Raw genomic sequence first — 13,833 nt, 5'->3', positions numbered from 1 at the left:
ACCAAGTCAGATAGTCAGGAGATGATTTTAATTAAAGAATGCTATTAAGACTATCAAAATGAGATAATACAACGAAAAGTAATCCTAGTGTGCACTAGGTGTTGCATAATTTACAAGGTAGCTCAGTGGGTTATGCATTATATGTTAGAAATATTTGCCAATATATACTAGATATATTAACAAAAGATTGTTAATACCATAATTGGTACAACATACAAAAACCCAAGGGACTTGAACTTCTGCATCAACTAGTGCAAACAAGTTACAACTACACATTTGAAACTCTTCCAGATGAGTCCTCCCATGTGCCCTGATCTGAAATAGTAATCTCATGATTAAAACACATTACAATAATTTCTCATTGTTCCTAATTTTTGAGCAGGTTTAAATTATCTGGATTATCTGTATATTTAATCTACTGGGGGCAACAAAAAAATCATCTTAGGTTATTTTAGATGCCGAAAGATTATGGAAATGCACTTACACTGCAGATAAGAGAAAATCTTAACAAAAGTTAACTATTTACAAGTAATCTTCAATCTCCTTGGAGGTAGACAAATGGTATAAAAGGGAATGATCGCGTGCAGTTTAGTATCCTGCACATTTTGTAAGTAGTATTCTATTTGTGCTTAACAAAACAGAGGTGTCCTTAATGGAAAAATAAACTGCTGTAAGGTCAAACATTCAGTTTGGCAACTCATTCTCAACTGCTAATCCCCAAAAGCAACATCTGATAAAAATGGCAAAGGTACAAAGCAAGTTTGGGAAAATAAATCCTTTTATGAAGCGTTTTGTATTGTAGATGTGGTGAGATCACATTATACTTTTTTCCAAAGCGCATTATCTGCATGGTTGTAACAGAATATATATACAGAAGTCAGGTAGCTAATGAGATAATAGATCCAATCAGAATTTTAGAACAGAAAAGTTGCTGGATGATCATTTATTTATTTCAAAAGACATGGTCATGCAAGTAACTCAGTTTGTTGTAATGCATTGGAACCCTCCTATGAAACAGGAGTTGAATCTACACTAGAGCTCAGCTTATTTTCCTAGCTGTTAATATTCATTCATGGGATGTGGACATTGCTGGCTGGAAACTAGATCACGATATATCAGTCAACTGAGATCAATGTTTTGGGCTAGCATTTATTACCCATCCCTGATTGTCCTTGAACTGAGTAGCTTGCTAGGCCATTTCAGAGGTCATTTTAACAGTCAACCACATTGCTATAGACCTGAAGATACATGTGGGCCAGATAAGATAAAGATGGCAGATTTCCTTCTATGAAGGACATTAGTGAGCCATATGGGTTTCTATGACATATCAACAATGATATCAAACATTAATTCCAGATTTTTACTGAATTCAAATTTTACCGTCTGCTGTGGTGCAATTCAAACCTGGATACCCAGAGCATTACCCTTGGATGCCTGAATCACCAGTGAGAATGCCACTGCATCACCATCTCCCAGAGGAGGAAAAGCAAGTAAGACACCTCAAAACTAAGCAAATTTCACTTGCACTGCTTTAAAGAAGAATTACATACAACAAGCATTCATGCAACTGACCAGTCAGTTCCTTGGTGTAGGTGATTTTACACCTGATTACATACACAATGCATACTTACTCAACTAGATCTCCATTACACCTCAGAAAAATTCCAGATAAACAACTCATCATGATTCACCAGCCCTACTTGTATGCTATTACACTCTTATGGAAATTTAGTAAACCATCCCAATTATTTAGCACAACACACGTGCCATTAGCACACTTCCATGAAAAAAACCATGTCATGGAAGTTTTACGTGACTAACTATGATGCCGTTTATTTCAAGCACCAGAATTTGTACCACTGCCAACACTTGGTTCCAGTTGTTTACTTTGTCAGACTTTATTCATTAGGATTGGTTAATGGGCAGGGTGTCAGATAATCAGCCTGGAGATGCCAAAAACCAGTCCAAATTCACTGAAGAGGGGACTGAGGAAATAGCTATTTTTAAAATAAGGGAGGAAAAGAAAAAGGAAATTAAATTAGCAAACAAAAAAAATCATCTAGCATGGGAAAAGTTAAAACTTGAAAACGACAGTCAAGGTCACTGTCAATAAATATAACCACCCAGGAGGAAACAGAAAACAATATACTCAGCTTTTCCTGTGCGCAATTCAGGAGAGATGTCTTATAGCCACCCAGCTTCCTTTTAAAGGGGCACACTCACCTCTGCTCATCCTTTGCTTCTCCCCAGAGAGGATTCCGGGTGTGTCAATAATAGTAATGCTCTCCAGCACTTGGTTTGGGAGCTGTGCACACATGAACCTGCAAAAAGGAAAGGAACATGAATGGCATTAGGGAGGTCTTTTATACTCCTAAAGGATATATCCTTAAACATTGAGTCAATCTATACAAATGAAGTTTAAATACACAAAAAATTATTTTATAAAGGAGGCATTGCAGCACACTTTACTACCTGGAAAAATTCCATATGTAACCTGTAGTGATACTACAAATGTCCTCAAGCAACCAAAGGGGAATACATTGAGATAAATCTGTCCATAATTCAATTGTCTTCAGATAAATCTAATGATATACAAGCTTACAGAAACAGCAGGAACTAAAAAATTACATTAGAGATATACCACAACAAACTGTTTTATTAAAATAACCATAACACAGGTCCTGTTCTGCAACTGTTTTCAATAACCCAGACCCATACATTTTGGGGTCTTTACAATAGCTCAATGCTTAAATAACTGACTGCACTTATATTTGCAACTATATTTAGTATTGATTCAATCTGTAATCTTCCAGTTAGTAAACCTCAGTTGGGGTACCAAAGCCAGGCTTCTGAATCTGACTGCTATCCAGCAGCTTCCAATGGAAATGCAAATGCGTACTCCCAACAGATAGCTTGTCAATACACTCTGTTCTGGTTCCTTCATTAAGAATATCCATTTATGTGAGTCACTGGAGGTCAGAGCACACCCATGAAACTATATTCCAACAAGTCAGTGGTTTCAAGAAGGAAACTTGAAAGAAAATGAAAAATAGAAACTTGCTGACTTAATTTCGGCAAAATTGACATGCAACATGCTTCTCAACAATCTATATCCCATTAAGTAGGAGAAAAAGCAGCCACTGCTTTTGACCACCCAGCTGTCATTGATTGGTTCTGAGCAGGGAGGGTATAAATGTGATAAATGCTTTGACAAAAAAGAAGTTTTTCCTATTTTTGGCTTGTTGTTTGCCATTTGAAATCCAATCAATGCATGAGGACTTTAAAACCCAGGCTGTAGTTAAATTCCACATCCCACTCGTAAATGTCTTTGGGTATAGTCATTTGTCAAAGATTACAGATTTGAGAGAAACCAAGCAACGCAATTCAAACATAACCAAACTAATCTCACAGCATTATTTATGCACATAACAGTTCCTTTTTCAATTGTCAAGTTATGTAAATCCAGGGTAACTTAAGTAAGCCTAACTGTTCCAATCAAAGCATTAGTTTAGAATTTAAAATGTTAAGCAAGATTAATAAGAAGAAACAGGGATCATTGGACAGTAAAATATTTAATAAAAATATACTTTTACATTTCTATAGTAAAGGCACATAATAATAAAGTACACATTTGTTAACCTTTTCATGTTAGTGAAAGCTTGCATACTAAGAGATAAGTCAAGACACTTGAAGTCACGCTGAAATGACGTTTACCCACAAGAATAATTTTAGATAGCAATAAAAAAAATGCAGAGAAAGGAAGGCTGAAAAAACCCAAAACGTTACACTTCTATTACCCAACGGATTTTTTGACATAAAACAAAACTTATAATTATAATTATTTCATTCAGAAAGGGAAACAGGAATAAAAAGGGAAGCTTGATGCAAATAATTTTAAACGTTTTGTTCTAATAATCTTAAGTCAGCTTTTCTTTAATTGTATGAAAAAAGGAACTGCATCCAGCTAGCAACAAATGTCATAATAAAGGCCGCACAGCTGCGCTCCGATTTGCAAAATAAATTGATATCATTTCATATTTGACCTTCTCTTTCAGGTCTCCTTGTACTACATTGGCATAAACTGGATTTACTCTCAAATCTCGATTCTGGCTATCTAAAGAATTACCCAAAGCAACAGATGACAAAATCCCATTTCCCTTCTCCTTCGTGAAGATACCCAGACATAACAACTGTTTAATTTGGCTTGAAAACTTTCCATGTGGGGAAGTGACAGGTCCAGAACACAGAAACACCACATGTTAAGTTATCCTTATCAAATGCAAATTGTTATCACACGCAAGTTGAAATACTCCCCAATTCCTTCTGAGAATTCAGCTTTGAGCTGTATGATGTACACTAACTGATGATTTAGTAAATATTTAAATGTTCTAACCAGGTAAACAGGAATATTTTAAATACTACAATTATCTTGATTATTCAGATGCCTGGTCAATTAAATGCAAATGTGTTCTTTTTCATATTATGCATCAAAGACTGCCTCAGAATGGAGGTTTCTGATTATCTAATCCTTGTTGACAAACCCCAGCTGCTAAGTCACATAGCTGTTCCAAACAGCAGCATCATATCGTGCTGCGCAAGTCACAGGATGTCACATTCCACACTAATCCACTTCGAGTTAGTCTCAGCCACTCCAGGTGGATCTTAATTTTGCTGCCCTTGTATTAATGAAGTTGAGGAGGCAGGAGAGAGGGAGATGGACAGAAATCTAGCACTCCACTCCTGTTGACTTGTGAATAACATTTTCTGCACACATCTGCTTTGAGCAGAAGCATGTATGATACCCTCTACACTTCAATAGTCTGTTGGTCTTTGTTGTTTAGACTCAACCTGAGGGCAACCTGTGAGGGCAACATCCTCAGGGCAACATAACAACTGACAAGCGTGAAAATGTACCCCAATAAATGCCCATGCTTTTAAGCAAGAGAGAAAAAATAAAAAAAGGGGTAAGCTAGCTAGTGGAATATTTCTGTATATAAGAACATAAGAACATAAGAAATAGGAGCAGGAGTAGGCCATCTGGCCCTTCGAGCCTGCCCCGCCATTCAATAAGATCATGGCTGATCTGTCGTGGCTCAGTTCCACTTTCCCGCCCTCTCCCCATAACCCTTAATCCCCTCTCTTATCAAAAACCCATCAACCCGCTTCTTAAAAATATTTAGCGAGGCAGCCTCCACCACTTCAACGGGCAGAGAATTCCAGAGATTCACCACCCTTTGAGTGAAGAAGTTCCTCCTCAACTCCGTTCTGAACTGCCCCCCCTTTATCTTGAGGCTGTGCCCCCTAGTCCTACTGTCTTTTTTGAGCGGGAAGAGTCTTTCCACCTCTATCCTATCCATCCCATTCATCATCTTATACGTCTCAATGAGATCTCCCCTCATTCTTCTAAACTCTAACGAGTACAAGCCTAGTTTATTCAGCCTCTCCTCATAGCTCAACCCCCTCAACTCCGGTATCAGCCTAGTAAACCTCCTCTGCACTCCCTCCAAGGCCAAAATATCCTTGCGCAGGTGCGGCGCCCAAAACTGCACACAGTACTCCAGCTGCGGCCTCACCAATGCCCTATACAGCTGCAGCAAGACCTCCCTACTTTTATATTCAATCCCCCTCGCTATGAAGGCCAGCATCCCATTCGCCTTCCTGACCACCTGCTGCACCTGCAGGCTGGGTTTTTGCGACTCATGCACAAGGACCCCGAGGTCCCTCTGCACCGTCGCCTGCTGCAGTTTTTCGCCACGTAAGTAATAGTCCTTCCTACCATTCTTCCTACCAAAGTGGACCACCTCACACTTGCCAACATTAAATTCCATTTGCCATTTCCTGGCCCATTCGCCCAGCCTATCTAGATCCTTCTGCAGACTCTCCACACCCTCCGCACAATTTGCCTTTCCCCCAATCTTGGTGTCATCAGCAAATTTCGACACCCTACACTCGGTTCCCTCCTCCAGATCATCTATATAAATGGTAAATAGCTGAGGCCCCAGCACCGACCCCTGGGGCACTCCACTAGTCACCAACCGCCAATCCGAATAGCACCCATTGACCCCCACTCTCTGCCTCCTATTTGACAACCAATCCTCTATCCACGCTAACACCCTACCCCCAACTCCATGTCCTCTGACCTTCTGCAGTAACCTCTTGTGAGGTACCTTATCAAACGCCTTCTGAAAATCCAGAAAGACCACATCCACCGGCTCTCCTCTATCCACCGCCCTAGACACATCCTCATAGAACTCCAGTAAATTTGTCAGACACGACTTCCCTTTAATGAAACCGTGTTGCGTCTGCTCTATCAAGCAATTCCCTTCAAGATGCCTCGCAATTTCCTCCTTAATGACGGATTCTAACATTTTACCTACCACAGACGTTAAACTAACCGGCCTGTAATTCCCCGCCTTTTGCCTGGCACCCTTCTTAAACAACGGCGTAACATTAGCCGTTTTCCAATCCTCCGGCACTTCCCCGGAATCCAGCGACGTCTGGAAAATAACCACCAAGGCATCCACTATCACCTCCGCCATTTCTTTCAGAACCCTCGGATGCATTCCATCCGGTCCTGGGGACTTGTCCACAGACTGGAGGGGCTGATTGTCGCGCACCACCTCTCTAGTAACAGTAATGTCATTAAGACCCTCCAGTCCTACCACCTTTCCATCGCTAACACCCGGCAAATTATTCACGTCCTCCTCCGTGAAGACAGAAACAAAAAAGTTATTCAAGACCTTAGCCATATCCCCATCCCCTACCACTAGGTCCCCTTTCTCATCCGCTAAGGGACCAACGTTCACCCTAGCCAGCCTCTTCCTTTTTATATATTTATAAAAACTCTTGCTATCCTTTTTTATATTAAGTGCTAGCCCAGCTTCATAGCTTCTTCTACCCTCCTTTATCAACTTTTTTGTCAATCTTTGTTGACATTTAAACCTTTCCCAATCCTCTTCTCGCCCACTGCTCTTAGCTACTCTAAATTCCTCCGCTTTTAATTTAACACTTTCCTTCACCTCCTTCGTTATCCACAGCTTATTACCTCTCTTCCTACTGTCCTTTTTGACCATCGGAATAAATTTCTGCTGAGCACCAAGAAAGATCTCCTTAAAGATCCTCCACTGCTCCTCAGCAGACCTACCTTCCAACGCACTCCCCCAGTCCACATTCGCCAATTCTTCTCTCATCCTACCATACTCCCCTCTATTCAAACAAAGGACACGTGTCCGGGAACCCACTTTCTCCTCCTCCATCTGCAACAGAAACTCCACCATACAATGATCACTCTCTCCAAGAGGATCCTTCACCTCAAGGTCCCTAATTCTACCCGCCTCATTACATAGCACCAGATCCAAGATAGCTCGCTCCCTCGTCGGCTCCAACACACACTGTTCCAGGAAACTATCCCGGCAGCATTCCAAGAACTCCTCCTCGAGCCCACCTCGTCCAACATGGGTCGACCAATCAATATGCAGATTGAAATCCCCCATAACTACTGCCGTCCCATTCCTGCACGCCGCACTTATTTGCGCGTTAACAGCCCGCCCCACCTCCAGATCATTATTCGGGGGCCTATAGACGACACCCACCAGCGTCTTCCTCCCTTTGCTGTTCCTAATCTCCACCCACAACGATTCCACTTTCCCATTTAACCAAATCAACTATTACATACCGCTCTTTCTCATGGGCTACCCACAACAAATGGCAACTTCTTGTGTAGTTTGCTATGAACAGGCAGCTGAAGTTACAGTTGCTCTAGTTCTTTTCACACCAAGAATTATATAATTAGTAAGGAGGGTCTGTGCTGAATGATAACACTGACCTCAAGTGAAAGAACAATCTCCTCAACAAAGATAACAATAATGTTTCAGCTATGTGGAAAAAAGTGGCTGGTTATTTTATCAACTGTAAAGGATTATAAATTTAGAATCATATTAGAATAAAACTTTAACATTCAAGGGTCACATGTACCTATTTAGGAAAGCATTTCCAAAGGAATTCAATTTTCGGAAGGGCTTCTTGGGATCCACCACTAAAGCGTTGCCCGGAACGATCCCTTCCTCTTCCCCATACATCACAGCAATGAAGGAATCAGTTGTTGGTTCAGGTCCAATCCTCATCCCTGGGAAGTCCTGTTCCAGTAGGTATCTAACAGTACCAAAAGAACATGTCAATTAAAATTGGAATATCACCACATCCTATAACATATCAAGAAAAAAATGCATCCTGTCAAATATTACTGCAAAACACAGTAAGTGCTAAGGAACTCTACATGACTCTTTTTAAAACTAATTCCAATGTGGATAGGGGTCTAGAAGGAAAAGACTCTACCCAGTTTCGAACTGGTGACCTTTTGCACATGAAGCAATTGTGATAACCAGTATACTACAGAAATGCAGCATTGGTATTATATTAAAATTGGAGACATAAGTAATTATTTCAAAGACAAAGCTGCAAATGAATACTGACAAGATAGAGAAATGGGTTAAAGTAAAATATGGAATTTGCTCTCAGTAAAGCAGTAATTTTTTTAACATATTCATTCATCAGATGTGGACTTCGCTGGCTGGGCCAGCATTTATTGCCCATTGCATAGTCAACCACATCGCTGTGAATTTGGAATCACATGTAGGCCAGATCAGGTAAGGACAGTAGACAGAGTCACATGTAGGACAAGCCAGGTAAAGATAGCAGATTTCCTTCCCTAAAGGAACTAGTGAATCAGATATGTTTTTACAACAATTGACAATGGTTTCATGATCATTAGACTTTTAATTCCAGATTTTTATTGAATTCAAATTTCGCCATCTGCCATAGTGGGATTCGAACCTGGTTTCCTAGAGTATTATCCTAATTCTCTGGATTACCAGTCCAGCCACTATACCACTATGTCGCTGTCTCCACATGGCAGTAGGTTCAGTGTTGTGGAAGCACAGAGAGATTTGGAGATCGAGATTTACAGTACAGTAAAAGCAAAACTTCAGGTTAACAAGACTGTAAAAAAACTAACGGAATTCTAGGTTTCCATCAAAGTTTAGAATATAAAATGATGAGTCTTTAGACAACTTTTAGTAAGACCTCAACTGTAGTGGTGTTTGCCATTCTGGACTCCATATGAAGGATACTGAAGCTTTAGAAAGGATAGTAGCACAGATTTAGTAGGATGCTACATAGTCTGAGGAATTACAAGCAGCAAAACAGGATTTTAAATATTAAATTCTCAATAGAATAAAGAAGACATGGAGCAATATAATTCATTAAAATTATGAAGGGATGGAATAAGATAGGTAAAAAGACTATTTGCAATGAGGGGTCCCAATTGAGGGGCCATAGATGTAAGACATATAAATACAAGGCATTTATAACAGGGAGCAGGAGAAACTTCCTTAGAGTTGGGAGAAGGCTGTTGAATTATTTTCTGGGATTGGTGATTAAACTGGTAATTATTTCAACATTCCAGATTATATACATTCCAGGAGATAAAATAAACCTGTGGACAAGGTAAGTAAATGTGGTTTGAATTCTTTGCTCCCATGTTGGAAATTAAACACCAACGGAGTCCGTCTGAGACTAATGGCCAATTGTCATGCTGTAACTTTTGCTTATTTCTATACATCTGAAATAAAATGCACCAGCCTCTGCACTTAGCTACAGGTCAACTGTAATAAAAGATCCCAAGATTTGCAGTGCCTGTAACAACACCACCAAGGATTCTTTCTGCTGTCCTATATAGTTAACATTCCATCTAGTTAACAATCTCTAAAGAACTGCCACACTGTCATCCAGTGCAGTATTACGCAGTGCAATATATATTTGATATCTGGTAGAATTATCCAGGACAGTATCTCTATTGCTGGTTTAGAATTATCCAGGACAGTATCTCTATTGCTGGTTTGAGCACAAAAGATTTTTTCTCTCATGATGATCTGAGTAGCCCTGAAAATTATACAAATAAATATATATGACTTGGATGTTTTGACTAAGGTCAAGCATCAGATCAAGCCCAAGATGGGGGTGCAATGCCTTGTGGTCAGTTTGGATCTTGTCTCTCTCATGGAGGATCATAAATTGGATTCAATTGGAATCTAAATTTGATTTTTGGAGCAAATAAGGAATTGATTTGGGTCCATCTGGTTCACCCTAAACAACATCAAGAATGGAGTAAAAAATTACAATTAAAAAATTCGAGAGCCATATTTCCATGTTTGCTGTTGATACTTAAGTTGGATGACACCATCAGTGTAGGTGTGAGCAAAAATTTACCAAGGACTGTGGCAAATAGAGTTCATTCAGGCAAATTGTGAAGTTTACTTTAAACCCAAGAAAGACAGATCAACATTTACTAAATGGCAGGAAGTTAAAAACTGTGGATGAGCATTGAGATATAGGGGTTCAAGTCAAGAAATCATTAAAAATTAGTGGGGAGTCACGAAAGATGCTTTCAAAAAGTAATGGAACGTTGGCCTTTATTTCAAGAAGATTGGAATACAAAAGGGATAGAAGTTTGTTATAGTTGTAGAGTTTTCTAGTTTGACCCTGAGTATTCAGTTCTGGGCACCTCACATCAGGAATAGTACACTGACCATGAAGGAAATGCAATGCTGATTCACTAAAACGACACTGCAATTAGAAGGGTTAAATTGTAGAGGATTAACAGCTAATCCAAATGAGGTGTTTTAAAATGATTACAGCATTTGATAGGGGAGAGAGGAGGTGGGGAACCAGAACAAAGGGACATATCCTTAAAATTAGAACTAAGACGTACAGATTTTTAAAATATATTTCCTCTTCCAGTGGTGTGGACATCACTGGCTAGGCCAGCAATTATTAACCTTTCCTAATTGCCTTCAATACCATCGCTGCAGTCTCATGTGGTATAAGTACACCTAGAGTGAGGGAGTTCCAGGATTATCACCTAGTGATAGTGAAGGAATTGTGATATAGTTCCAAGTCAGGATGCTGTGTGCCTTGAAGGGGAACTTGCAGGTTATGGTGGTCCCATGCATCTGCTACCCTTGTGGAACAGCATATGGGTTTGGAAGGTACTGCCAAAGGAGCCTCGGTGAGTTGCTGCTGTGAATCCTGTAAATGGTGCACACTGCTTCCACCGTATTGGTGGTGGCAGAAGTAAGTGTTGCAGGTGATGGATGGGATGCCAATCAAGTGGGATGTTTTGTCCTAGATGGTGTTGAACTTTGTGTTGTTGGAGCTGACTCATCCAAGCAAGTGGAGAGCATTCGATCACAGTCCTGACACATCATAGATGGTGGTCAAGACTTTAGGGAGCTAGGTGCAGAATTCCCAACTTTTGACCTGCTATTGTAACCAGATTTATATGGGTGATCCAGGTCAGTGTCTGGTCAATGCTAATCACCAAGATGTTGATAGGGAAACACATCACACGAAAGTAGGAAATCTGGATCTCCTCCCCCACCAAAAAAAAAATCAGTGACAATGGGCTCAATTGAAAATTTCAAAACCAAGATTGCTAGGAATTTTGTCGGGCAAGGTTACAAAGGGATACGAAAACATATGGAGTCAAGATACAAATCTGCATGACCTAAATGAATGGTGAAACAGGCTCAAGAGGCCAACTGCCTCTTGTTCCTATACTCCCAAAATACCACCTGATGTTTGGTCATATGTTACAGTTCACGCGAGTCAGAATTACTGTGGCAAATGCACGTTGTAGTCTGGAGCTATGGATAGCGTGTGAGAGGCTCCAATTTTCTTTCCGTTATAAGGCTAAGAAGGAATCTCTCTGACTCTTACCACCTGCTACTGGCATGTGTTGGAAGGATTTCAGGTAGATCCACAATCTATTTGGCCATGTCATAAATACATTTTTCATGGTCATCAAGTAGGACTCAAAGCCAGAGCATCTGACTTAGAGACAGGGACACTACCTGCTGTGCCACAGAGCCTCCAAAATATCATCTACCTAATTCTTATTGAGTGGAGCTTCATAAATTAGGCATGAAAAGACAAAATGTACAACTGGTGTTGAGAACACTAATGATCTTTCAATGCAGGAACTAAAATATTATATGATGATAAATCTGTTACTCAGACACTGACAGTCTTGCTCTCCCAATTAAAGAGAATCAGATTACATATTCTCAAGGATAATAGGATCAGACAATAAACGTTGGTTTTACTAGTGACACCTATATGCTATGAATGAATTTTTAAAAAATGCATTAAGTTACAACCAACGACGTGGGGAGAAGTCAGTGTCTTGGAGAAGGTTTCCTTGCCATTGCTGTTAAGTTGATCTCCAGCGAGAGCAGCATAAAATTTTAACTATACAACTCATTTAATTAAATTCTAGCCTCACATGCACTGTCATGCTTTTTGAAGGTAAAGTTATTGGAAAATCACATGCAAATCTGAAGCTGTCTGAATAGAAAAACAGCCATTATGGCGATGTTTAACAAGTCTTTGTGCAAAGCAAAACTCAATAGCTTAAATCAACTGAAACCTGCACAGCAAGTTTTCAAATGTTCTAATTAAGTAATCTTCTAGATAGTGGGATGGACAGGTGACCTCTAAAACCTAATACATTAACTAAGCTTTATAGTAATTCTCCTTAATAAGTGAGGTTTGTGCCAAGGAGCAAAAGAAATCCACTAAATTCTTTTGAGGAGGTAGATATAAGCAAAAGACAAAATTTGTCACGGTGCAGTTTTCAAAGTTAAGGTGCACATTAAAGAACTTAACTGTTGAAAAGTTGGATTTGAAAACAGATTGGGCATCTGTCAAAAAAATGCTGAGTACACACCCCAAACCATCTATACATTTAACACACTGCATCCTCCATTAAATATAGCTGATGCACCCAGCAATTACTGTCAGCTGCTTCTTTTAAAGACTTTTCCTATCAGATTCTATTGGAGTCAGCAAAAAAGCATTTAAACACAGAAAATGGTATAAATACTCAGCAGGACTAGCAGCATCTGTGGAGAGAAATTGAGATAACATTTTTCAAGTCTGCAATCTTTCATGGACATTAACTGTTTTTCTTTCCACAGACACTCAAACTTACGAAGTACTTGCAAATTTTCTGTTTTTATTTCAGGTATCTGCAATTAGACACATCCATTTAAAAGATGCTAACTACTTTACAGCAGTTGTGCTACTCCATGTCTCAAGTCCAGTGTCAGTTAAAAAATGTATTTTGTGCTGAAAATATATCACCTCAGTGCCTCACCAGTAATTTAAAATCAGTACTATCCTCAGTTTAAATAAACAGAATTCTAGAATTAGGTACGTGTCTGGTCAGAACTGCACTCAGATCTTCTGTATTCCATGTCCCTTCATTCTGTGCCAATCTATCACATCTTGCAATGAAAACAAAATGATTAGTTAGAAATAAAAATCTGTATCGTTCCCATGCTTCAGAACTTCTCTTCATCCCTTTGCAGTTGTGACCTTTGCTGAATCAGCTTATGCCAATCCCTCAGGTCATAAACATTTTTCTGAGTCCTGTCCTTCAACTATCCATGCACTCCACCAGTGGCTCAACTGGCACATTTGTTATGAGGACAACTCTTCAATCTCTTGGGGACGATTCTCTGAACCAGAAGACTCAAGCGGAGGCGGTGTAGTGGGCTCCCCACTGGGCACCACAGCCTCTGCGAGTCTCCTGCCGCTGGATTTTTGGCACTGTCAGCTCTGTCAGAAAGCTGCTCTGAGGTGTATTATTTATGGAGATGAGCATTCATATCCAATTAGTGGGCCCAGAACTGACATCCCTGGGCCCGCTAGGCTCTCCTGGGCCTCCGGCACACCCAAGGGGCAAAGTGTCAATGCCTAGGGGCATCTTAGCAC

At 40.0% G+C, this 13,833-nt stretch overlaps 1 protein-coding gene across 1 annotated transcript in view; it reads right to left on the bottom strand.

Moving 5' to 3' along the window:
- The window catches only part of LOC145352714 (EH domain-containing protein 3-like), a 71,045-nt gene that overhangs the window by 42,542 nt on the left and 14,670 nt on the right, over positions 1-13,833 (bottom strand). Inside the window, exons 2-3 of the mRNA XM_080202963.1 lie at positions 7,975-8,151; positions 2,224-2,321 (exon numbers count right to left, since the gene is read on the bottom strand). Of these exons, the coding sequence (XP_080059089.1) occupies positions 2,224-2,321; positions 7,975-8,151 (275 nt within the window). The remainder of the gene's footprint in view (positions 1-2,223; positions 2,322-7,974; positions 8,152-13,833) is intronic.

The sequence above is a fragment of the Carcharhinus amblyrhynchos genome, chromosome 14 (assembly GCF_965287045.1).
Source record: "Carcharhinus amblyrhynchos chromosome 14, sCarAmb.v2.hapA, whole genome shotgun sequence".
Classification (NCBI taxonomy): domain Eukaryota; kingdom Metazoa; phylum Chordata; class Chondrichthyes; order Carcharhiniformes; family Carcharhinidae; genus Carcharhinus; species Carcharhinus amblyrhynchos.
Note: the sequence above shows the minus strand (reverse complement) of the source record. Positions and strands in the feature narration are given on the sequence as shown.